We start from the raw sequence: 26,908 nt of genomic DNA on the forward strand, positions 1-26,908 counted from the left end.
TCTAGTCCACTTGAAAGTTTTATTTTTAAGTGTTTTTTAAACATCTGCCTTCTCCATACCCTGGGTAACGACATAATTATACTCAAAAGAACATTTTTGCTGTTGTCACTTAGTATGGGTTAGTGACTACAATACTCATCCCGATTTGAGCTACATTTACCAGTTGGAAAGAACGCTAAAATTACTCAAATACAGAAGTGTTGACTTATCATACAGGGCCACTGAGAGACTGAATTGTGTAATACCCGGAGAGATAGATTTTAGTTAAGATGTCAGGAGTTAAACAAATCCCAGGTAATAATCCACCATCCACCCTTTAATCACTTTTGGCAGCAGGAAATAGCTGAACACATTTAACAATGGTTTAAAAATATTGTTAAGCAGAAAAAATATTGCAAGCTTAAAGTAGTGATAGCATCAGATAGACAAACTTGTAAATAATGCAACAATTTTTGCTACACCTGTGCAACAAAAGCAGCCTTGTAAACTTGTTCTTGACATTTAATTATGTGACAAACAAAAAATGGGTAAATGCTAGACTTATTCAAGCTCAGGGCTCATTTTTTTGTCAGATTACAAGCAGGTGTTCACAGACCAGTCAAACATAACCTCAACAGTTGCTTGGTGCTGCTCCAAAAACTCCCATCAGTGTAGGTTTGGGTTTTTTTAACATACACAAACACACACACACACACACCTCATGCACAAGAGCGCGCACTGTATATAAAAATTGCTTTACTTAGGTGAGTAGTTTCTACTGAAGCATATGACATGCAAGTAAAGGGAGTAGCTTTTGATCCTACATCATTTTGAGGAACACATTTTTTAAAAATTGGCTTTTACATAGTAAGGGCTGAAATAATGCTACACCAGAACAGACCTACATTCAAGAGAGAATTAGCGACATTGATAAATGCTGCAGACATCAGTAGTTTATTGGTATGTTTAGTCAAAACACATTCAAGAATGGAAACTTAAAAGTAAAAATACTTTCCACCTGCAACAATTAACTAGATTCTACTAGCATATAATGCTTAACACATTACAGCAATAAAGATGGTGATCCACTGTCTTTTATACCTACTAAAGCCAAGATGGCAAGCCAAGTTTGTTGAAATAGGATTGTAATGATAGAATACTACCACCATCCACAAATCAGCAACTAACAGTAATGGTCAATGAATCCGTTACTTTGCTTTAAGAGGTACATTTACTGAAAGAGAGACAAGAACATTAGAGTCCACAGTACAGTAGGTGAACAATCACCATGTAAACTTCTGGGTATGATGTTCCATTAGCTTTATTTCATGGCATTTAAACAAGAAGCAAGCCAGAAATTGAATGGCTCAGTAGCGCTTCTAATTGTCAGTTACACTTTCCCCAGTGCCATTTGCCATAACAATTTAGAAGATGGCAGGGTGATATCATAGCACTAAAATTTAAAAAAACTACACAAACACTGGTGGTAAACTGTTTGCTGAAGACAGCAGTTTGACTAAAAGCTTCAAACTTAAGTCAAGTTATGTTTTGTGGTGAGGAGTTCAAGTACTATGTTTCCAGGTAACATCTGAAAATGAAAGAGTAACAAACATAAAAATGGAAACTGAGCAATGTGTCCTAGAAAACGTACGGAAATAGTGCAAGACTTACCTTCAAACATGGAAGACCTCAAGTTTTGGGGAAAAACAGTCAGATGCAATCTTGCTTTGCCTAATACATCAGAAACAAACGTGTGCAACATCTTCCAGCTTACTTGAAAACCACAAACGGTTGCACGATCCAGAAACAAAATCGCTACTATGCCATATTTGCTACTAGTTGCAATGTGATGAGGTCTTCCATGCTTAGAAGCAGCTTTTAAGTGGTCACACTCTTACCCCCTCCCCTCCTGAAGCATCAGAGCTTGGTGCTTGCTGAACTTTCCAGCATGGAGTTAGACAGTATCATTTGCTACGTTTGCAGTTTACTGGAACCTGCATCTAGGCAGACAGTAATCCAGAAATAGCAAACCTCTCACAGATTTAAAGAATCTATAAGTAAAAATACATAAAAGGATGTCTCCCCCTACCCTTAAGTTCAGAGCCCGATGGGTGTCGACATCAGTTCAAAGATTTGTGCAAAATGAGTAAGTTCAAAAAACTGGAAAATGCAAATACTTAGAGCTGCTGATCTGTTCTCTGAAAATTGCAGTATCGTTATTGAACCCTCAGCCTATAGATGAGCATATATTAGAAGCTGGCAAAGCGTACCAAGTTCTTAGCTGACTTTTGATGCGTAACTGAAATTTCACCTTCATATCCATAAAAATTCTACATTTGATAAAGAGAAGAGAATCTGGTGACTACTCAGTTACCTTCTCCCTCCCTTCCCCTCCTCCATAAAAAGCCAAAGTTGTTAACTGAAGGGCGAGGTGAGTGATATTCTAGTAACTTACTGCAATTTTTTATACAACTTTTCAATGATTTCTTTTAAACATTTTGCAGCTGTTTGGCTTTGCAGCACTACAATTCATACACTATACTGTACAAAATCACCAGCAAGATTGGAATGATGTATTAATAGAAGGCACCATCATGCTTATTACATTACTAGAGAACTCAAATACAGTAAAGACAATTCACTGTACAATGCTTAAAGAAGGGGAAAGGGGGAGGAGGTGTGTGTTGAGCAGCCAGCCATCCCTGTACTGAAGAGGGGCAGGTAGAAAAATCTTAGATATGAGCTATCAAACTTGTTTTGTACTCAGGACCATAACTTTGAAGTTCTGGATTGTGTTTAGTTTACTACTAAATAGTCTCCTTCTGGAACATACTTGTAGTCTTGTTAAGGTTTGTGTGTGTACATGTTGGTCACAGCAAGCAGATCAGATGCCCGCATCATTTCAAAAGCTATTCTGTCTGAAAAAAGATGAAGGATTTTTTTCCTGATGTCTCTTGTAGATGTCAATGTAAATGAGTTTAGAGTACCCATTAGTGCATTTTGATGAGTGCATAAACACAAGTTAGTTTGTTTTGAGCCAAGTGTTCTAAAAGAAAAAAAAAAAGGCAAGCTTCTCCAATTGCACAGATTGCACTAACTGCGTTTCCAACAGTAATAAGCAGAAACAGTAACACTTACACAAAATGTGCAGCAGAGGGTTTTTGACTGAAAGGACCTGAATTCGATTGGGCATGTCCTTTAGTCCACTTTTGTTGCAGATAGTTTTATGGTCATTTCTCTGTTCTTAATTCTCCAAGTCTAAATTTATAAATTAACAGTGTGACTCCTGTTGTGAAATTTGGGAAAGCATGTCCACCTCAATTTAAACTGGTAACCAAAGGATGCTTTTCACATCAAAGAAATGATCAAAAAGGCTGTGTCACATTCCAAAGCCAAAAAAATTAACAAGAATGCAAACACGATGAATAAATGTACCACTGCCAAGACTGTCTGTCAACAGTGGGGGATTTCAGCGACGTTGTCCTGTGAAACGGCCTTCCATTTGCCCGGTTCCTCTTCCGGAGCCAAGTTTCTGTGCCATGCCACCCCGGGGAGGAGGTCCTCTTCCATCACGGTCCCGCATCATTCCACCACCCACTATTCCACGGGGACCCCCGGGCCCTCTATCATTGCGCCGAATATCCCTACGATCATCACCACCGCCTCGGGTCTCTCTTTCACGGGCAGCTCTTGTTTTTTTCTCTTCTACATTTAAGCGCACTTCTCCTCGAAACATAATGGGCTTAGAAGGGGAAAATGTTTACAAGACAAAATTAGTCATCATTTCACAAAGTCCCAGTGATATAAAACACATGGAAACAGTAATCCCTACATGCTATTCTGTCATTAGCAGTGCAGTTGCACACAGCTTAATGCCAAATTTCATGAGCAGTTTGTGACTTGCAACTTGTAACCCTACATATCTGTAGAGACCATAGAACACTCTGTGATAAGTTAGTAAAATACTTTGATTAGATATGGGACTTGCTATGGTCAGTGCCACAAAACCACTGCTAGCTTGCAGGCATCGCAATTTTACTTTCAATTCTCAAACTATTAGGACTGAAAAGTTGCCATCTCTAAAGGAAGCTGAGATCTATTGATCCTAGTAATTTTATAATTTCCTTTTTCCCCCCTAATCCCAGCACTTCAGTTCAAGTTTAGCTTGATCCTTTGAGAAGCCCTAGATCTATGATTTAGTGATGAAAGCAGTGCTGTTCAAAAGCTTGGAACTCAGTTTTTAAAAACTTACAAGCATCCATCAGAAGACAGCAACTTCTAAAGAACAGAACTGAAGTGGGAACCAGAATATTCCACAAACAAAAAATAAACGTTCCATGACCTTGATCAGAGGGGAAATTTGAACTCTGGTGAAGTGCAGTAAGAACTAAGGACACTGCATCATTCATGTTTTAGTAGCATTACTTCCCTCACTATGACAAATATGCAAATGCTACATGGCCAAACTTACTTTCGCAACTAAGATTCTCTGAACTGGCTCAGAATCATCAAATACCACAAAGCCAAAGTTTGGTAGTTTTCCTCCAACTCCTTTCGTATTGATGCGAAGTTCCACCACGTTTCCAAAGCCTGTGAAAGCACAATACAAAAAGAAGTTATGCAATAAGGCCCTGCAATAAGCCTATTTGGTTTAGTTATTCTCAAAAGCCTCTTGTAATGTTAAAGTTTGTTACTTTGCTTTTAAAAAGTTAATATATACCATGTTCAGTGGCTGAAGCTTCACTTCCATCCTCTAGACCCAGTAGATGAATTTCAAACTATTTAAAAGCCCATCACTTACTCATAAAGAATTCTTTCAGTTCATTTTCATCAATATCATGTGGCAAGTTGCCAACAAAGAGCTGATGGCTGTCTGGGTAACGAATTATTCGGCGATTATCGGATTCATTCTGCTCCATATCCCCTCGACCTGTGTCCATTCAAAACAAAAACAGACAGTTTTAGGATTTGTACTGAACAACTTAAGAACATCTAGCAACACAATGATCTGCTTTCAGTTCATTCACTTGAGCCATTTTCACCCTTGGTCTTCAGGTATTTTCTGCTGGGGAAGGCATGCATATTTAGTGCCTTTAAAAGTTTAATTCTGCCCAATTGTGATATCAAAAGCTTCTTGTTTTCTTCACATACAAGCCATATCACACTCAGCTATGTGCTTTTCAAGAGAAACACGTCCACTGACTATACTTAAGTTTTCTCATGTGCTTTTAATCTTCATGGAAAGTGCTGACCTGCCAGCTGCAGAGACTTATCTGAAGACTATCCTGCACTGGCAGCAGCCATACAAGCTTCCACGTCAGTCAATCTCAATCCTGACCTGGAGGGAACAACTCCATGTGTCGGAAAAGTAAGTCTATCTACCTCCTCAGCGGGAGCCTCTGCTAACATGACCATCAGTCACTTCCTTTGTCCATACCACCAAAACTGCAACATCTATCCACTGGGAGCTGAGATCCAACTGGTGTCATACATCATCAAAACAAAACCTGTTAACAAGCAAGCATACTTCATGACTGCAACTACTCTATCTTTGTAACACTCAGAGCAGGGGCAACACTGTTCACCACCAGTTTTTAAGATGAATGTCCATCTCATTGTACCTTTGGAAATGTAAGTTACCTGTTCACTCCTGCCCCAAAACTGGAAACAGTACACAGAAAAAGATATTAAACAGCCCACTCTGAACACCCATGGGAGCTTCTTAAGAATGAGGAAAGCTTAACGTTCATGACAGGTTATCGTCTATTATTTTCCAGAGTCTCAAAGTTACCATCTTACCCAACTTGAAAAGTTAGCTATTTAAGACATTTCTAGTAACCTTTCAAATGAACTGAAAAACTAGTATTTACTGTATATTTTCAACCATTTCTTCCAGGCCTCCTCTTTCAACATGACTGTTCAAAGGAGGAACACAGCTTTGAAAGTTAAATGTTTTGTTATCTACTCTAGCGGCAGCAAGACTGCCAGTTATTCCACTTCAGCCCAGCTAGAATATATATTCATCTATGGCTGTCAGACTGTATTAAACAGACATAACCCACCCCCCATAAGAAAGCTCACTGATGTTACTGAGCTATTGAGCTTTTCCCATTGTACTGCAACGATTTGGATGCATTTTTTATTATCTCCATGAATGCGATATAAGGTTTAACTAACGGGAGATATGAAATCTTAGCCTGTATCATATTACTAGGTCATTGTCTAGCTCTGCATCTTCTGATATGACAATACCAGGATCATCATCCCTTTCCATTCTTCAACAATATATGGCATAAGTCTTGAAAAAATTCCCCTCCGTGATTTGATTTACAAAACCTTGCGGGCTTGTTGTAGGATTTTTCATTACAGATCATTTTGTATACAAGGGGAGTTCAGAGGACAAACTTTACTTTGTATTTAAGCAACTTCTCAGCTGTTAGCACTGTAGTGTTTGATTCAGACATCCAAGAGTTCTTGCCACTCTCCTTGTAAGGTTGTTCAAGTTTATTTTCCCTATTACATACAATAGCCTTTCCAATTTGCATTAGTTCACATTTTTATTGCAGCTTGCAGGTAACACTGCTTTTACTTTCTGGTTGTACCAACTGCCATTAGTATGTGGAATTTGTGTTTGTTAGCTCTGGCAGCAAAAGTTAAACAGCACAGGATAGTTCCTATAGCTCCTAAACAGTGGTTATGTATTAGGTATCTTAACTGAGTTTTAAATACACTGGATCAATCCCCCTGCATTTTGATCTCTTATTTTTCTTCAGACAGGCAGCTGGCGGAACAAACTTCTGTACTGTTGCATTTCAGCCCTTATGTCTAGCCATCTGTAGCTAAGATAAGTATTTGCCGTGCTTTTTAACTCTCTAGTCTCTCGATAGACTGTCAATACATTTCCCAACCAATGTCTATTAGAACTTGAGACCAGCTAATTGTATTATCCAAAATAATTAACATGCCATAACAATCAGTTATGCTATAGCAACTACCAGCCAGTGTCAAGCTTGGGCTGAATGCAATGTAGTGACAGATGGTAACTTTCATCTATCCCAGTATCCTGAGACGTTTAATTCCCCAAAATCCAACTTTTACAATTACTCAAACAGCAAGATGAGAAGTCAGAACTTTAAGCCAGATATAAACAAGACCCATACTAAGATTTAGTTGCAGCTAAGTCATGGGATAGCCAATATGCCCAACTTAACAACTCTGTTTTGCCTAGATTTAAAACCTTTATGAAATTTTAATTTTTCAGCCCTTGGTACAGATCAAGTCTTTAAGAAAGGAAATCTGATTTCTAACAGGTATTGGAATACTTTCTAGCCATCTTAAACAGATTTAGTTTCAGTGCTGTTGGAAGCAAGGGAATAAGGAAGTACTTCTAACCCCAGTGTAGATTAGAAAGTTTGGTACATACATTCATCTGGTGCAGTTGCACAACATCAACAACTGCGTAAATGCAAATATAGATCTGTTTCAGGAAGGCTTGCTTCCACTAAATCTCAATTGCACCCATTTAAGCCACTTTTGAGAACCGTTGTCTGCTCTATGCTAACACTTAAAAGTTTTACAACTGCACCCAACATTAAAATTCCCTTGTATAATGTTTAATTCCAGGCCTTTGATCAGAGATACTCTGCTGTTCCAAGGTGCAGAGAGCTTCTCTTAACAGGTCAAATCATTTCTCTTGATCTTTGCCAGAACTTGAATGTTAACATCCAGAGGTGAAACCCTACAGAGTCACCCACCCCACTGTACACTACTGCACCATTCACAATTGCAAGTTAATGTACACTAGGTCAAGCTGTACACAACTTTTGAGGTGCATCCCCATAAACAGATTTAGATGTTGTGCACAGCTCAAATGGGGACTTACCGAACAGTGCTCATCAAGAGTTGACCAGGATGTATTAACAGGACTGCTTATGTTATAAGCTGACAGGTGTAAATGAGGTAGCAAAAACTGAGCCGTATTTGAGAGGTAACACGATCTCAAAGACAATACTATGCCCTGAGAAAAGCTGCAATAGAATAAATGGCATGGCATTTGGCACATGACATAATGCATGATCAAAGAGATTTTGTTCAGAAAGGAGAAGCACATTGTAAGAGATAATGGAAGTGGGGAGGGATAGCTCAGTGGTTTGAGCATTGGCCTGCTAAACCCAGGGTTGTGAGTTCAATCCTTGAGGGGGCTACCTAGGGATCTGGGGCAAAAATCAGTACTTGGTCCTGCTAGTGAAGGCAGGGGGCTGGACTTGATGACCTCTCACGGTTCCTTCTGGTTCTAGGAGATTGGTATATCTCCTATTATTATTATTTAAGTGCTCCCATTCGGTCTGTTCAACATGAGTTAGAGGACATTCAAAATTCAGAAGCCATCAGCGTTTGTCTCAAGAGAACAGAGGTTTTAAACAGCATTAAGCAATCTGAAGAAGTTCCTTGATGCATGATACAAGCAAATAACTCAGGAATGTTAAAAAAGAATTAGATAAAAGGAACATTTGCAGTTAGAGGGATGATTCTCATGCTTCAGAGCAACTCATCACAAAACAGGGCTCAGGAAAGGGTTCATTCCTCCACCCTTAGTTGCAGAGAATAAAGGATTTTCACTTTCCTAAAGGCCAGGTACAAGCCAACACTAGAAGCAGAACATCAAACAGGATGGATCAAAGGTCTGGTACAGGAAATCCTATACCAACCAATCATAGGAAGTTATACTTTTGAATCCAAAGACAACAGATACACAGCTTCTCACCGTCACACACTGAACTATGATAAAGCAAAGTTTACCTGGTCTCGGTCCCCTTGGTGGAAAACCTGGTCGCTCTCTTGGACGCTGTTCACGCACACGGGATGGTTGAGACTGAGCTTCAGGTTTAGTTTCAACTCTTGGCTGAAACAAGAGAACACACTGTTAAACACCGGATACCAAAGAAAAGCTGAAATAAAAGCAGTCTACAGAACACTAGCATGCATAGCAACAATTCTGGAAGATACAGATACACAGGAAGAGTGTTTTGGGAATACATGAAAATTTTCTACAAGTTCCTCTGTACCAATCCAGGACTGCAGGGCTTGCCTTTCTCTGCCAGCAGGTAGAGAACACAAACCTCTCAGAATCAGGACTAAGAGCTCTCTTTCTAATCTTATTTTGCCCAAGGGCATGGCTAGAGGGAATTATCTTCAATTGACCAGGCACAGAATTGAGACCCAAGTAGCTCCATAATTTTACATATCAGCAGGTGCTCAAAACTGGTACAAAGAAATATACAGAAATCCAGCTAAAAAACAGAATTTCTGCAGCATTTCCCGTGCCACGCTTGGACTGCACAGATTAGCCCTAGATTAATATGTATGGAAGAAACAGAATTACAGTTAGTGTATGCCTGGAGGATTCTTCTTCCAGAATACACATCAACTACAGGTAACAGCCACATCGTAACAGAAAAAGCAAGCAAGTTCACAAATCTCTAAATACAGTCTTCTCCAATAAGGAGATCTAAGAGAAAATACCTTAGATAAAGAGTCCTACAGTGCACAAGTTAGATATCTTCCTTTTCTTTCTCTATGCCAAGCCTGTGCACATGGGAGCACACACAAACTGTCCTACTATTCAAAAAGCTCACACCTTTAAACACATACAAATGATCGCCAGCATCTGCATACAAAAACTGCCTTCAAAAAGGGGTAGGAAGCTACAGAACAAGAAAGTTAGGTGACTGAAAATTTACTGTGTGTATTATCGAAATTGCTGCTATCATCTACACGCATTCAGTTCACCTGTAGTAGCCAAACAAATGCTACCACCACAAAGCCCACATTCCTATCATCAGGGTCTCGGAGATGAGCTTGCAGAACTAAAATCCAAAAGGGGTGTTTCACTAAATGAATTATCACAGGTACTACTGCATGCTCATATGGATTCAGTAGTTCAAAAAGAAGTGACATTAAGGAGAGATTCCCACCGCTTTTCCTTTGTAACCAAACTACTGATACCAGGTGACTTAACCGCAATATTTGTGCTCAGAGAAGATTTTCTGGGAAAGATTATCTATTAAGTGCCCAAATATTACATTGAAGACTAACCTCTCACCCTTCCTACCACTGAAGTGGCACTCTACCAGGCACTTCCTTGCCAATATTTTTAGACTGAGCATTTTAAATTATGAGAATTAGAAAAAAATAAAGAAAGCTTGTCTGAGTGTAGCACTGGCATCTACTTCTGCAGCAGCACCTCTTGGGCCGCAATAGCACCATTGTGATATTTTATTTTCCTAAAGTTTTAATGCGTAAAAAGTTATACAACTAAAAGCAGCTCATAGAAATACATGGGAGCTAGAAAGACAATTACAGATTTTTCTTTCCTGAACAGCAAGCTACCCTGTCTTCAAAGTTACTTGATTTAATTCTTTGGGGGGGGAGGTGTCAAGAGAAAGTCTATCTGGCTCAATCATTCACCTCAGATGCCTACTTAAAACAAGTAGAGTGTCTCTGTCCAAAGAAACAGAGGGCAAGCCTTACTAGACACCAGTGCATGGTTTATGATAAGTAGACCAGCAATACCAAACTATCGGCCTTCTCCAGCACAAGACATACAGACCGGCTCAATTTTGTACACACCGCAAAATTAAAGAGTCCAAGCTTGCAGGGTAACATTGGAGAGCGCATGCACTCCTGTAAACTAGCATCCTACCAAACTGTGAGAGGGGATAGTACTGCCCTTGGAACTGAGAACTACTTGTTCCATCCACCAATCTCCTCAGAGCCCTGTTTCCTGGAAAGTGCATGAACTACAATGGAAGCCACAGAATAATAATATTTCTACAACATGCCGAAGAGAGAAGGGATACATCCTTCTCCCCTTGGAACTGTAAAATGATTAGCAAATAATTTGTTTCTGGTAATGCCCATGCAGCATATTCATAAGTCTGCAGTTGTTTGTGCCTTTGGGCATAGACTGTATAGAAAATGAAATGCCTCCATTCTCCGGGAATCCACAAGAGGAGAAATGAGGACTAAACAGGACTATCTTCTGCTATTGTGATTGTCATCTTGCTTGAAACTCAGAGGCAAAAAGAGCACAAGAAGCAAGCCCACAAGACTTATTTGCCCTCAAATTCTAACATTTCATGTGTCAGACACACATTACTCAAATTGGACCATATATATGGAAAAACTGAATGGATCTGCTTTGGAAGACTTCTATCCCTTGAAGTTGAAGGTTTTTCCCAGACCATGAGATGCCTGCCACACTGTTACTGCAAAAGAAAGATAATTAGATGGGATACAGATAAGAACCTCAGCTTGCTACAGCATTGTCTCCGCACTGACTTCTGTGAAATAACTCACTTTGATTCTCACCAATAAACCACAGGAAAAATTAAGCCACACGGAGGCCTAGACTTCTAATATTGACCGAAGATTCCCGCTGTGGCCTTGTGGTTTTATGATATCCACTGAGCCAGACAACCAATAATCCCTAGACCCAGAAGAATTAGCTTAATTTTTTTCAGATTTACTCATCTGCCTAGAAAGATACTAACTCTGCATCCTTAGAATACTTGGAAAAATCTCATCCACATATCCTGGTATATATGTCCTCAAGAGGAAAAAGTCATATTCCAGTTTGAAAAGCTTTTAAGACTTGCTTCTGGAGACATGAAGGCAACAACACTGTCAGTCACCAAATGCAGCACTAGTTTGAACTCTCAGAATTTCCAAATTCAATACAAATTAGTGACTATTTAATCCCTTTCCTTGGTAGGTAATCACTGCTTCAACTCAAATGATAGACAAGACTACATTTAAGGTCTTGTCTTCACTGCTCAGAAGAGATATATGTTTTTACACTCTAACGCATGTGAGCTATCCCATAGTTAAAAACACAACGAAGGGATGGCAGTTCAGTTTCACCGCAAAGCAAACTAGGCACAGACAACCACAGACAGGGTATAGTGCCATGCCTTCAGGGTAGTTTTTACCTGGGGATGGCTCATCTGCATTAGTTACCTGGAGGTGAGAAAAAAAAAAACAAAAACCCCAAACCCACATCTTCTCTTAGCAGTGAAGACATGGCCTACATTAATCCCTAGACAGATATTCAGCGTTTATCTCTGAACACAAAGAAGGAAGAAAAGCACAAGTCAGTCCCTGGGTACTACAGGCTGAATATGACCAGGCCCATAGATTAATTACTTTTGTGACCATGAGTTACTAAATCTAAAATGGTACTTACTAATTGCCACCTCTTCAAAGAGATATGGAGTCACAATAGGTACTTTATTTGAAAGTTAAGAGTTGGCAGAGGAGAATCCTAGAGTTTCCCACACACTCATTTTGTGGGACTTGTTTAAAAAATGTCTAAGAACAATTCAAATGGGGGGTGATGTTTGCATAAACACAGGAGTGATTGTGATGTTGATAGTCTGACAAGACAGGGAAAAAGAAAAGCTAATGCTTGAAAATGCCTTCTAGAATAAAGTAACTGTCTTTCCCACCAACCCTCCAAGTGCTGATTTTAAGGTGTCACATAAAGGGAGCCTGGAGAGAGATTTATCTATCCACTTCCCAAAAGATATAATGGTGTTAAGACTGTCTGTAAAAACCTGCTTTGGTCCTATCTGAAAATGTTTGAGCAGACTTACTTGAACACAGAATCCCACTGAAAGGAAAAAAACATGACATGCCTTTTCTCTGCCATTGGCAAACTGTATATGGCAATACAGTGAAAGATGGAAGGGGACAATGAAAGTATACTTGATTGTCTGTCTTTTGTTGACATATGTAAACAATACATCAAAGTGCTCAGATAAAACAAGTGCTCGGAGTGCTCTCTAAATTGAAATAGCACAAAGAAGCAGTCTTTGGTTCTGTATAGGAACCCAAGCTCACTGTTCTGTGCAAACAAGAGTGGTTGTCTTGACTGCTTATTCTCCCCTCAATGTGAGGCATTTTAAAACTAACCAGGTTTTCCTAGTCATTACAGAGCAGGAGTCAGATTTCCATGACAACCATCACAGAGAAGGCAGCATCACAAAAGGCATTCCAGGAGCAGCTAGCAGAAGGGTGATCTTAGCCAGTTTCCTCTGCGAGGCAGTAAAATGAGAGAAAACTGGTGGTAGGAACAGCTGCGACAATGGTTTCTGAATTGTCCTACTGAAAACTGTGGCCCATTACAGTTTAGAAATGAGCTACCTCAAGTGTCCTTGGGTAACTCATTAGGTTACTACAGAACATTAACATTTTCAAAATTGTCTCCTTTATTTTAAGTCAGTTTTTGGATATATGGAGGACAAGAAATTCTCGAGGAAATGAAATTCTCTCGAAATTCTCTCGGAATTTCCCACTGACTAGCTATTTCCTCTTGTCTTTGGTACCTGAATGATGTATACTACTATTCTGTCACAAAAAGTCTGGGAATTGGAAGAGCCCACTGTGCTGGCAAGCAAAGGTGAACCCTCCCACCTCTCACAGTCATAAGTTGGTACAGGGTTCCATAGCAGTACAGTTAATCCATATAAACATAGAATTGGGAATTTTAATATTAATTTTTCTCTCTTACTAGGAGAGGCTCTGTTCCTTTCTCAAAAGGAACAATTTTATTTCCCAATGGCAGGGTAAGTGGATTGGTAGTTCTGGCAGTGAATGATCCCTATTGTACATACTACAATAAAATTACTGTTACATTTAACCTTATAAACAAATAGAATGTCAGAAAATTTAGAAGTGTCATTTCTTGATTACATGTGAACAGACTTAAATCTCTCACCACCACCCAGAACTCTCACCTGTTAAGTGTATGTGCCTTTTAATTAATTTTTAATTGCGACATTAAGGTAAGTGCATTAACATTTAAGACAGAACTTGTGCAATTTACATCATTACAATTTGATCTGTTAGTTTAAAGACTAAAGTAGTTGCAGAGGTAACGAGACAATCCAAGGAGTTCACAGATTGATTACCTGTGAGACTGGTGCTTTAACATGGGGTGGAATTCCAGAGGAAGAAACAGTACCACTAGGAGGCAGGTTTTTACTGGTCACTGAAGCCCAAGAGAAAGCCTGCAGAAATGCAACAAACCTAGGCTACTAATCATGGCAAACCACTGACATTCCTAGAGGGAAACTAGTCTGCTGAACATACATTTTTGATTCAAATCTAAGCTGTCAGTAATCATTGTACCAGGATTGCAAACATAAACAAACAATGCCAGTAAGACAGATATTGATGGGTTTGCAGTTGTAACTGTCCACTCTCTCCAACAGTGAAGAGCAAGAACTTGTACTCAGGTACACTACCTAACTGAACCCCAGTTCTCTGAATGCCCCCAAACCACCGCTTTCCAAAAGACAACAGTTGATAGACAAAACCGTAACGGCTACAGGGTAAGTTTTTGATCCTAAATTTGTCTTCTGGAGAAAAGAAAGAAAGAAAGAAAGAAAGATGTGGAAGTCACAAGTTAAAGCTAAACAGGAAAAGAGACCAGGACCGACAGTACTGAAGACCCATGCTGAAGTAAGTGACCTCTACCCCGTTTCTGTTTCCTTCCTCCATATCCTTTCGAACTAAGTGGGTCTAACCATACCAGACGGCGCATGGTTTTTGGAAATACTGCATCCCGCCTACAGGGAGACAGCTAAAACCCTCAGATTCATTTTTACAGCTACACTGCTAGTGATCCTGCAGGTGAAAAGGTAACTCCTTTCATTTTAAAGAAGGGCAGCAACTCCCACTTAAATTCATTTAGATGTTTTACATCTAACATTACATTTAAAAGGGTTTAAGCTCATAACCACCCACGCGCACACTTCATAGGCAGAGCACTACATTTAAACAGATCATTTGTACAGCAGTTCACATTCATCTTTTAAAAATCTTTTTGACATGTGAACTTGTTTTAGTGTTGTGGTTCAGAGAGCAGGACACTGAAAAAAAATCTGTCCATCTGGCACTTGAGAAAGCGGTTCACATTCAGCATAACACCGAACAGTCAGTGTTTTGGATTATCATCTTCATTCATGTGTATGAAGTTAAACTTGAACTAACCTTTGGTGGTTCTTGTGGTAGAGAAACAAGTTCTACAGGAGGTGGGGATGGAGATTTTTCTTCTAGCTCTTCAAGATTCTTTTCTTCTACTTCAGATTTCAGCTCCTCCGTTTTTGTTTCAGATTCCAACTCTGGCTCAGGCTCATGAGAGGATTCTTCCAAAGGCTCCTCCATACCATTACTAGAATTAGAGGCATTTTGTTCAATGTAAAGTACAAGGCTCTTATGATGAAGTTTTGCTAACATGCAATGCTGATTTTTTCCCCGAATAGGCTTTCAGCTTCCTACCATGCATCCTGTGCATTTACAGAATAGGCAGAGACTATTTTTGCCCCTACCTTTATTTGCACACAAAGCCACACTGTGGTTCTATTAAAGTCAAGGTAATTTTACCATTAGCTATAATGTGAATATTACCAAGTCTACACTACGCGTGCATCACCTTCAAGGAATGGACTTGAAAAGCTGGACATCTGCTACTTAGAAATGGCAAGAAGCATTTCTGACAAGAGGAGAACCAGCAAACTTGGGCTCTGAATAGTGCCTGCGTTGACTGTACACATGTATATTTATGGTTTCCATCTCATTTGAGAGTGTGTTGAACAAAGCTAGTTACCAACTGAAAATCTTAAGCATAATTCTATTCTAGAGAAAAAACCAGCACCTTATTTTTCTGCTCTGGGTGTGCTCAGTGTAAGAGACAAGTCCTCAAATACGTTGACTGTTTTTCACTCCCTTTAGCTCTGTAAGAGCCAACAGTTGAGAGGGTGAACAGTTTCCCTCTTGGACATGAACGGGATTGTTTGCTAAATTCCAGCCAGTTACACCTGTGCAACCCCGCGTGAAGACAGTGCCACCTTTGCCAATGTTTCTAAGGGCCTAATTTAGTCTAAAGAAAAACATTTAATAGTCTTGTGGGTAAGGCACTGGACTAGGACTAAAATCAGAGTTCAATTCTCAGCAGTGCCATGTTTCCTTCCCTATATAACCTTGGGCCAGTCACTTACAGCCAGATTTCCAGGAGAGATTCCTGCCATTCAGGCAACTAAATGAAGGCGTTTTCATAAATGCCCAACCCCCAATGACACACTTGGAGATTTTCAGAAGAGCACAGCATCCAGCACCTGAACTCCTCTGAGAAACCGACCAGATATTTTGGTGCCTAAATGGGAGCAATGCTCTTCTGAAAATCTGGTGCTCAATCCTTGTGCCTGCCTGCCTCATGTGTCAAGCAGGAATAATGCGTCTCTTCTTCCACCTTTTGTCTGTCTTATTTAGATTTTAAAATGGTTAGGCAAAGCACACACTTACTGCATATCTGTACAATGGGGCCCTGATCTCAATGGGGGCCTGTAGGTGCTACTGTAATATATTAGGTATTTATATAATAAATGGGTGGATTACAACTAAGGGAATAGTTTAAATTCCAAATCAATGTGTTGACACTTTAATCTCTATGTTGACATTTGTCACTCATACTTACAGATGAGAGATAAGATTAAAAATGAGTTACAATATCCCACAAACACACCTATTTAATCTAAACAAAGTTCAGCACACACAGTTCTGGCATATATTAGGACCATATGTGCATTAGTTTGGTTAAACAGATATATTAGGGAATTAACTGTATTCAGGACTAAGCAGTCAAAGCAACTGTTTTCTACTGTTTAGCATGGACTTCTTACGTTACAGGGTGGCTTTCATAGTATGTACTGCTTGTATTCTCTTGCACTTGCTCAGGGGATGGCTGCCTTTCTTCCTGCTCCTCTTCAACCTCTTCTTCCGATTCTGACAGACCAAACAAGACTTGTGATCAGTGTTCAAGGAAATGTCAAGCAATTTTTAGAGCACGTTCAATTCTGCTCACTGGAGAGAGTACAGATTCAAGAAGTCGATGTCACTTCCTTGGTGAAAATCAGTTTCATGGCACAAAACAATGGACATGAACACAAAACCAGGATGTGTAATAAGAGACAACTAAATGTCGTACTTCACCACTGTAAGCAAGACATTTAACCCAGAAAAGGGCAGGACACTTAAGCTCTCCAAGGATGCTTTTCACCTTTACATTTCCACAAAGAGGAGACTATAGGTGCTGCAGTATCAGGCTGCTTGCTTTGTTTTACAACGAACACCTTTATATGTGGCTGATAGAAAGGGGAGATCAAACAATTTACCTGCAAGTAACAGGACTAAGAAAACAAACTTAACTTCTAATTAAAAAAAAAGAATGAGCGGTTGAGATGGACTTTCCAAACCATCTTAGCCTTTGGGAACATTTTGTAAGTAGCATGAACCATGAGGGTGTGTCTGCACACACACTTGCATTGATTTCCAGTTTAGTTAGATGGGTGCAAAGCCCTGTGTGCACATTTTTATTTTGTTTAAGAGTGGCTTATTTCAGCTGAGCTTAAACCTGTCCTTAACTGACTTAAACCTAAACGAAAACAAGTCTGTTTTAAATAAATAAAAAAAGTCTATGCCCCCTTTTACAGCAATTTAGCTCAAAAAATCAGATTAAAATCTCATTTAAAAAACCTCATCTTTATATTCAGGCAAGCCCTAGGTATTTGGATTTCACTGGCACTCCTAGGTAATATTTTGCCACCAAGACTGCAGAAGGAAGAGGGCAATAAGCTTTTTCGACACCTGTCTCAAGACAAGAGAGGAAGCAGATGGCTTCACACCCAACAGATCTCCAGACTTGCTGGGTTTCTTGGATGTCTCTGGCCACTAAGACTCAGCCTCCAACTTTACCCAAGACCTGCTGGCCAAGAAGGGTTGAAGGATTGATATATTTACACTCTTTAGTCCGGTCCAAGTTGCCTTCTAAAGCTCCTCAGAAAGAGAGGGAGAGAGCCAGCAGTCTTTCTAGACATGAGTAAAGGCTATACAGGCAGTGAATCTCCCTAAATAATGTCCACCATGTGTGCAGATGAAGCACAAAGTAGGTTTGTATGGAGTGGAAATCTTGCCAAAGCAAGAGGCACACAAGCTGAACCTAGACTTCTCCAGTATGTCACAGAATGAAAGCAATTAGCAGAAAAAAAAATGAGACAAGAAATGCTGTATCTCAACCAGCTACTGGCAGTGAAATAAAGCTACATATTTAACACTAAATATACCCATTAGTTGATCACTTGTTTAAAGTGATTAAAAAAATTGGCCAATGATGAGACAGGGAGCTCTGATCTTGCCCTTAACAGCTGGAAAGAGCTGAAAGTGCTCAAGGGGTACAACTGTTTCTATAGAGGGCATGAAATATCTGGATCCACAAAAGAGAAAGTGAGTGGCTCCAATGGTCAGAGCATTGAGGTTAGCATGTACTCTGGACACATGGCAAGCCTACTCTAATTGCCCACTAAACTGGTAAGTGAGCAGAGGTGCTCATTCAGGAAACCACCCCTGCAAATCCCTGCTGGATATTATCAAACAGAGGGATCATACTTTGCTGAAGGCTGAATATTTAAATGAGGAGTGGAGGACTGTCCCCTGGAACTCAAACATCTGATTCAGCTTCAGGGCTAAGGTCACAGTGCTGAGTAAAACATGCAATTACACTCTGACTTGCTTCACTGATATGCCTTTTGACAAACAGTATAGCTAAACTTCCAAAGGTGAAGTGATACTTTAATTTCCAAGTTCACTGTTGCTCATTTCATTTCCATTCTTAATTAAGCTTCTCCCAGATGTAAGAATGCAACCATCAATATGCAAACCATATCTCTACTGGGTACTACAAAAGACATTCTGCATATCACAGGAGCAAAATTATAACCTTAAGACTCCAGCTCTAACAAAAATTCTGTACAATATACAGAAGCGCATAAGAGAAAGTACTTATTTGTCTAGAGAAGTGAAACAAGACGCTATTTTCCATGGAAAATGAAGAGAAGTACAAATGAACCCAAGGCCTACAGAAATTAAGTTCTCACCTTCATCAAGTTCAGCCTCAGAGTCTCCAAATACTTCATCTTCATAGCGGAATATATCATTATGCACATAGAACTTATTTGGAACAGATCCCTATGGAAGGGAAAAGCGTACACATTTGTAAGTTACTTGAACAGATGGATGAGTGGTCTTTACTGCTGATTGACTAGAAAGGTAAGCTTTGTTACATCACTCCTTACTTCAGATCCACACTTCTAGTGCGGCCACTCCCATAATACAAGCGCCAATAAAATTACATAAAGTTCAGTACTTTTAAAATAATCTTTGGTGTCTACTCATCTCATTAATGCAGGTTTGTATGTAGCTATTTTTTTTTTAAAGTACACAAATAACCAAATCCTATAGCTGCGATCAAATAATCAGTCAAAAACTTCAAGAATTAAGATAAGTCCTGAGTGTTTATACTGACAGTACCTTTATGCTTTAATTACTGAATGTAAAAATTCATTTATTTCATGGATACTCATTTGAGAGACTTCTTTCCAGAGGTGAAAGTAAGTTGGTATGCGCTGGTATGGTGTACCAGCAAGAGCCGGTGCGCCTTACCAGGACAGTCTGGCTTCCCCCGGTGGCAATTTAAAGGTCCTGGGGCTCCCAGCAGCGGCTGGAGCCCCAAACTCTTTAAATTTCCACCAGAGACCCACTGCTGGAGCCCTGGGGTAGCAGCAGCAGGGCTTCAAGGGTTATTTAAAGGGCCGGGGCTCCCACTGCCTCTACTGCCCTGGCCCTTTAAATAGCTGCCAGAGCCCCGCCACCGCTACCCCAGGGCACTGGGGGCTATTTAATAGGCCAGGGCGATAGAAGCAGGGGGGTCCTGGGCCCTTTAAATGGCCCCCGGAGCCCTGGAGTAGCAGCAGGGCTCCAGGGACTATTTAAAGGGTCCAGGACTCCTGCTGCCTCTACAGCCCCAGCCCTTTAGACCGCTGCTGGAGCCCCCGGCTGCCACTGCTACCTGAGGGCTCCAGCAAGCTCCAATGGCTATTTAAAGGGCCCAGGACAGTAGAGGCAGGGGAGCCCTTGGCCCTTTAAATAGCCCCCAAGCCCTGCTGCCGGAGCCCTGGGGTAGCAGCGGCAGCCTGGGGCTCCAGCAGTGGTTTAAAGGGCCAGGGATGTAGCACCGGCTAAGCCCTGGGCCCTTTAAACTGCTGCTGGAGCCCCGAGCTGCCACTGCTACCCCATCAGAGAAGGGTATGTACCAGTGCAAGGCGGACCAGGGCTGGCTCTGACCCCCCATCCCCACCCCTTCCACCCAAGGCCCCGCCCCTTCCAGTGGCCAAAGCTGGCCCCAACCCAGCCCCATATCGGTAATCCCTATTTCTACTTTCACCCCTGCTTCTCTCCAAAAAAGCTATTTTAAAATGGAGGCATTTATTTCTGCTTCTACTTAGAAAAAAAAATGTACAAGTTAAAGGAGCTACTCAAAACAGGTAAGTTTTACACACAGAGTTAAAAGAATCTAATAAAAGTTTCTAATAAAAAAGAATACAAGCATTGGGAATAGGAAATGATTCATTTTCATACCGCATTCCCTTATATAAGGATCATGTAAGTCATGACTTGTGTTACTTAAACCAAATACTTGTGTTTGTCTCTAGTGACTTTGCATTACCCAAACATGACAGGAGTACAATGAGTTGAATAAGATTAAGTCAAGGGTGTCAAAGTCCTTTTGTGAAAGGGACAAATTACATTGAATTATGGTCTGTGGGCTAAGACTACAAAAGTCAAGGCCTTATGAAGTACTACTTACAATCTAATGGGCCAGACCCTACCTACAGGCCAGGTTTCTGTCTCAGATTCAAAGACTTTAAGGTCAGAAGGGACCATCGTGATCATCTGACCTCCTACACACTGCAGGCCACAGAACCCACCCACTCACCCCTGTAATAGACCCCTAACCTCTGGCTGAATCACTGAAGTCCTCAAAATATGACTGATAGACTTCAAGTTACAGAGAATCTACCATTTACACTAGTTTAAAACTGCAAGTGAACTTTGCCCCAGGCTGCAGAGGAAGGTGAAAAACCCCTGGGTCTCAGCCTTCATCAAGTTCAAGGCAATCACATTCCAGTACATACTTACTTCTGGAGCCAGAACAAAAGTTTGCATAAACTTCCTCATTGGTTGCCCATTGTTAGACAGTTCCCCCATAACCTGCACGACTACACCATCACTCAAGGTTGCGTGTGCATCAACATGACGAATCTTAGTGTGACATTCACTGAACTGTAGGGACATCACCTTCTTATGAATCTCCTGGAAATAAAAATAAAGATCTAACTTTAAAATTAAGTGCAACTAGAATTTAAACAGAGCTCATAAGACTAGTTATATTAATTATATGACCCAGAGCTAACCACTCCCTTCCAACTCAAAAGGAGATAAGGGAACTTACCAAACACTACTGGCTGAAACAGAGGCTACAGTTCAAAAAAAAAGCTTCTACCCAGGTACTCCAGCAGAGTTAGCTATGAATGAAAAAGCTCTGGTAAAGCTCATTTTTACCTAACTTTCCAGCTAAGTTGCTGAAGACAGTAGATAAGATTTTCACTTTCCAAGACCAACCAGTGAGTCAAATGAATATTTGTTTGAAGAGGTAAAAAAAAAAAAAAAAAAAAAAAAAAAGACACACCATGCCTCTTCCAAGGTATTTGTACAAGTCCCATCACAGAAGTATCTGAATCCCATACATTCTATCCAAGAGCTCAGTGTACTATATGAGTCTACTTTGTAATTACCGAGTTCTCCTACCTAGAGGTGTGAAAGTACTGGACAGAAAAAGTACTGGATAGAAAAAGAAAGTGACCACACTCCGCCTGGGCTCACAACAGCACTCAGAGTTGGGAGTATCAAGTCAACAGACATGTTCCCACAGGAAGGCAGGAACAAAGGGATGGGCTGGGGGAGAAGCTTATTTTCTCAAGTTTTACTTAAATGTTTAATAAACCAAAATAGCATAGCCACAAAGCCAATAGGAAAATCTAGAACCTGACAAGACATTCCAGAAGTGTACAGAAACACGTGAATCAATCTTGCATTATCTCTTTGGCCAGCAGATACACATACAGACATTTTGTACCTAATGTTTATCGTTCTAATGTCAAACATGGGTGATGTCAAAATCCTGCATAATAGTGCATGTCTGGATTGCAGACATCTGGCACATTGCTGAATACTTCCAGCAAAACACCAGTTCCCCTCCCAGAACTGTATGTTTTAACTGTAACTATGAAAGAAGTCACTAACATACTTAATGCAATAAACATCCCTTCAGGAAAGCAAAACAGCAACACAACTTGCTACAGTTAATATTACAACAGATTTACAAAGACCAGTTGCAAAGAAGAATTAACTGTCAGTGTAATTTTTAAGATACCTACTCCACTTCCATAATTACACATCCAATAGTAAAGAACAGTCTGACTTTGAATTATTAGCAATATTAGGCTACCCCCTCTTAACATGGTCGAACAGTGGAAACCATCCCTACAGCTGTATTAAAGAAACAGAGTATGGGACCAATGTGCCTACATATAATTTTGATAGCGCTTTCGTAGCATCCAGGTTTAGCATTATATGTGCATGTCAATAGCTTGCTTGACCTATTTGCCATTCCTTTGTTTTCATCTCACACAGCTAGGTTGATTCTCAGTCTCTCAATCTCATTTTCCTTTCAATGATGGCATATATGCACATATTTTTAGAAACACCAGGGCAGCACCTCACCTCTGTTGTGCCTGTCCTTAGAGCTTACCCTAACAGTCATTCTGTACAGCATGACTGCCCAATGTGGCCGAGTTAGACACTGCCTGTGATGAAGGGCATTCCATGGAGAGATAGTAATTCTAAGGAGAAATTTTGCCCCAGGACAGCAAGCTTCCTTTACGGACCAGAAACTGTGCATTTATCTGAGCTCTTGAACCTCTCCCTGCCTTCTTTGCTAACAATTTTGAACCCTGTAACATTAAGTATCAGCCATCTCCAATGACAGCCAATGGAGTCAAGACATCTAATATTTACACTTTTCCTTAATCCCAGTCCACTTGGCCATTCTTAAAGGATTTCAATCACCTTGTAGTATGGAAGATAACAGAGGGTTTGGCACTGCCTTCATCCTCCAAACGTTACATTGCAAGTATTACTGACAATGAAAGCAGGTACACATTGCCAGTAAAAGCTACTCTGCATGGCACCTGGCAAGGTGAGGCCCAGAGCCAGCAAGCCTATGCTTTACTTCTGGAAATTCTTACCAGCCAGACTAGAACACAACAGTAACCTCTCTGCCACCAGTAGCAATTGATGAATGCTTCACAAAGCAGAACAGAAACAATGATGTTCCAAACTACGCAATAATTCTATTCAGAGGAGAAATACTTCTGCACTGTCTGAAACGGTTAAACCTGGAGAGCGGGAGATCAGGCAGATTGAGGTGTGCACGGCCACTTTGTTGCAGCATGAAGCTACATATAAATATCCAGTTACTGACTGGTTGAACAAATTCTCACCATCACCGCATCCGAAACTCACCACTGTACCTGAAACTCACAGGATACCTACAGCATTTTAAGACAATCACTGACAACTGATTAAGTATGAAGGATCCGATGAGCACATTCTGTACCTGTAGTTAACAGGTGCAACTGCAGTGGTGTTAATTTAAGCACCAATGAATACAAAGCTAAATAGTATAGACAGTCCACAAGTCCTGGCCTCATTTACAATGACAAGTCTAAGAGTTGTAGCTCATCACTGCAGCTGCTCCACCACCGATATAAATGGTGAAGGATGTAGTGGAGACAGGACTCTGGTGATGTATAGCCACCATCTGTAGGGATGAAAGAATCTGACTAGCAATGACCAGGAAGGGAAGGAGAAACTAGGGAGAAGCTAAGACTGGCTAATAAAAGGAGAGGTGAAGGGGCAGGGAAGGCTGTTCAGAGCACTGTGGAGTACACGGGCCTCCTTCACAAGGCAATAGCGCTAAAAACTGCTGCAGAAAGACCCTTTCAAGCATTGCATCAGCTGATGCAATCGAATCCTTCCAGTAGGGCCTCAGGAAGGTACGATCTGAGCACCAGAAAGCAGCCCACCAGAGCTTGTCCACAGAGGACTTGTGGTGCTTTGCCTAGCATGTGGCCACCGGTCAAAGGAATCATGAAGGTTCTATGGGCAGGAGAGTTCTGCAGAGGAGCAATGCCAGATGCAGGGCCTGATTCAGCAGGGAAGAGTTATTGTGACAACTCCTCCCCTTTGCAAGGCTCTGAAAAAGCACAAGGACCTTTGCTTGTGGATAAGTAGATCTCAAGTACTGAACAACTGTCCAAGGAATGCCACCTACTTCTACTCTGACCTTGGGAAAGATGTTAGAGTCAAATATCCTGGCTAGAAAGGAAAATCAGACCATCTTGGGAAGAAAACTTGGGCACATTTCTTCTTGAGACATGAAATAGGAAGGGATTACACCACTGTGCAAGTCCCAACTTCCTAGGCTAAACAGCAGACACTTTCCATGACAGGACTGTTTGCATGCAGTTTAGACAAGGGGTAAAAAATAGTGAATTCAAGAGATTAATGCAAAACAAATTATCTAGATGAAAATTATTAGTCATGACTAATCAGTATTAATCACACTGTTAAATAACAGAATACCAACTTAAATTTAGTATATAAATATTTTCCATGTTCTACATTTTCAAATATATTGATTTCAATTACACAAAATACACTTTGTAAAACAATAGTAATAAATACACAATGCAAATCTTTGTAATAAAAATAATTAGAACTATCAATTAATTGCAGTTAACACTATTTAAAAAGTGAATTTGTTTTGAATTAAATGAGCATTAATCACACCCAGGAGGCACCATGCTTGGGGGGCACTGCTGCGCACCCTCACAGCAGAAGTACCCCTTCTCACATTGCCTGCTCCCACTGCTATCCCTGCCTCTTCTCCCCGCCATGGAGTCACCCCTAGCCAAGCTGCTCCAGACCAGGAGCTTGCCTCCTGTCTGTTGCACAGAATGGGGGAAGGGAGTGCTGATATTGGGGTGTCTCCCTACCTCAAACCGGTACCCAGTCACTACTGAGCTGGGGGACAAGGGGAGAGACACTGCTGCTATCTGAGGAGCGAGTGCTGCCGACATCACCTGCTGCTGGCTGAAAAAACATCCAGGCTCCTGAGTGCTTTGTTTAAAGAGGCAGCACTCCCCCCACCCCCATGTTTAAATTAATGGTATTCTATTATTAATAGTGCGATTAACTGCAACTTTAAAAAAAATTAATTGCGATATTAAAAAAATATTTTGGACAGCCCTAGTAAAAAGCAGTGTCTTATTTTAAGGACCCTGGTAGAAGACAGTGGGGAAGCCTAAGAATGGGTGCCTGAACATCAAAAATGCTAAAGCACCCTCAAACCTATCTTGGAAAACGCCAGTATGCAGGGAATAGTGGTATTCTTTGCAGAGATGACAATCTGCAGGCAAAAGGTAAAGAGAAGCCACCCTCCTACAAGCACAGAAAATTATCCTTTGTGGAAATAGAGAAGGTCAGGTCAGAGATGGCTAGTTGTGAAAGGACGGAGTTTGGGGGAGAGGGGAGGGAAGGGCAGAAAAATCCCTGGAATACACTTTCCCAGGTAATCACTGGCCGAAATCATTGGAGAACAGAGGGGGTCTACAACTGAGTGCATCTTTGCCACCCTGGGAATAAGGAAGTCTGAAAGCATAAAATCCTTTCGACTTTCTGCAGAACCTACCACACCAGCGGCAAAGAGGGTAAGCATAAACCATCTCCCCCATCAATGATACAGAGAAAGTACCCTGTACCCAGGCATCAGGTACAATATCTGGGAACTGGGGCTCTGCCACTTGTTATGAAGAAGTCCATCAAGAGAGATGGGGATCAGGAAAGTACGTTGATGAAGGGCTCCTGCAGAGGGTAGTGGTGAACCATTCCCCAAGACAGGAGTTTCCAGTGGAACCAGTCTATTTGGGAGATCACATAGATGTAGCGCTTTGAAAGAACTCAGCTCTCTCTCTGCCCAGGAAAGAAAACATGTGATTCCTTTTGGATGAACACTCTGGGGTCCCAACTTGATTTAAAAAGGCCACCGAGGCCACCTTGTCTGACTTGATCATATCTGGCAGGGAGAAGACTCAAGCCAGCCCAATGGCCCTGAGTGCCAAGATGTTGATGTGGAGCTTCTCTGAAAGAGGACAGCTCTCCCTGAATGGATGAATCATGAATCAGAAACTCGTGTGTGCAGGTTGGCATCCTTGATGAACAGAGAGATGAACAGGGAACCTCTTCATGGTGTGGGATCTGTCCAGGCACGAAATGAGAGGTTACTTACTTGGATAAGGCAGGAGAAATTAGGGACTTCAAACCCTCCTCTCACAACAGATTATAGCAGACACTACTAGAGGGATTGGGAATGGAATCTGATTCAGAGCTCCCAAATCTGACAGAATAAGAGCTCCAAGCAAGGCCGTTTGGGAGTGTGTCAAATAGCTCTTTTACCCATCAGTCAAGGTCACTGAATATCAGTCTACACATTCCCAAAGCTTCCTGGAAGGTGTTAAACAAGCCAGTTTTCCAGGTAAGGAATTTTGTGGACCCCTAACCTCCCACATCAACATAGCTGCATGAAAGGTGAAGATAGTTCACCCATTTATCTACAGTGGAAACAGCCTTGTCACAAAATGCACACAATAAATAGAGTGGTAATAACAGCTAGCCAAAACAACTCAGACAAGTATGGATGTAAGTTTGTGCCATTATATAGTACATGAAAGAGGTGGTAACTGATTCATAATAGCTTGCTTATTGGACAAGAAAAGTATAATACAAGAAAAAACAAAACTGATTGGTTAAGACATTAGTATCACAGTTACTAGTCTTAAAATGAAGACTATGC

General features: G+C 40.8%; 1 protein-coding gene across 4 annotated transcripts in view; it reads right to left on the reverse strand.

The window, feature by feature from the left end:
* The window catches only part of G3BP2 (G3BP stress granule assembly factor 2), a 50,323-nt gene continuing 23,415 nt past the window's right edge, over positions 1–26,908 (reverse strand). For 3 of the 4 annotated variants that reach the window (XM_030565262.1, XM_030565263.1, XM_030565264.1), the window contains exons 4-12: positions 21,073–21,246; positions 18,972–19,062; positions 16,722–16,824; positions 15,034–15,214; positions 13,950–14,048; positions 8,779–8,881; positions 4,781–4,909; positions 4,451–4,569; positions 1–3,721 (exon numbers count right to left, since the gene is read on the reverse strand). In XM_030565262.1, the coding sequence (XP_030421122.1) occupies positions 3,449–3,721; positions 4,451–4,569; positions 4,781–4,909; positions 8,779–8,881; positions 13,950–14,048; positions 15,034–15,214; positions 16,722–16,824; positions 18,972–19,062; positions 21,073–21,246 (1,272 nt within the window). In that variant the 3' untranslated portion in view covers positions 1–3,448. The remainder of the gene's footprint in view (positions 3,722–4,450; positions 4,570–4,780; positions 4,910–8,778; positions 8,882–13,949; positions 14,049–15,033; positions 15,215–16,721; positions 16,825–18,971; positions 19,063–21,072; positions 21,247–26,908) is intronic. The other variant, XM_030565265.1, reaches the window with a different exon arrangement.

This window comes from Gopherus evgoodei, chromosome 5, assembly GCF_007399415.2.
Source record: "Gopherus evgoodei ecotype Sinaloan lineage chromosome 5, rGopEvg1_v1.p, whole genome shotgun sequence".
Lineage (NCBI taxonomy): Eukaryota > Metazoa > Chordata > Testudines > Testudinidae > Gopherus > Gopherus evgoodei.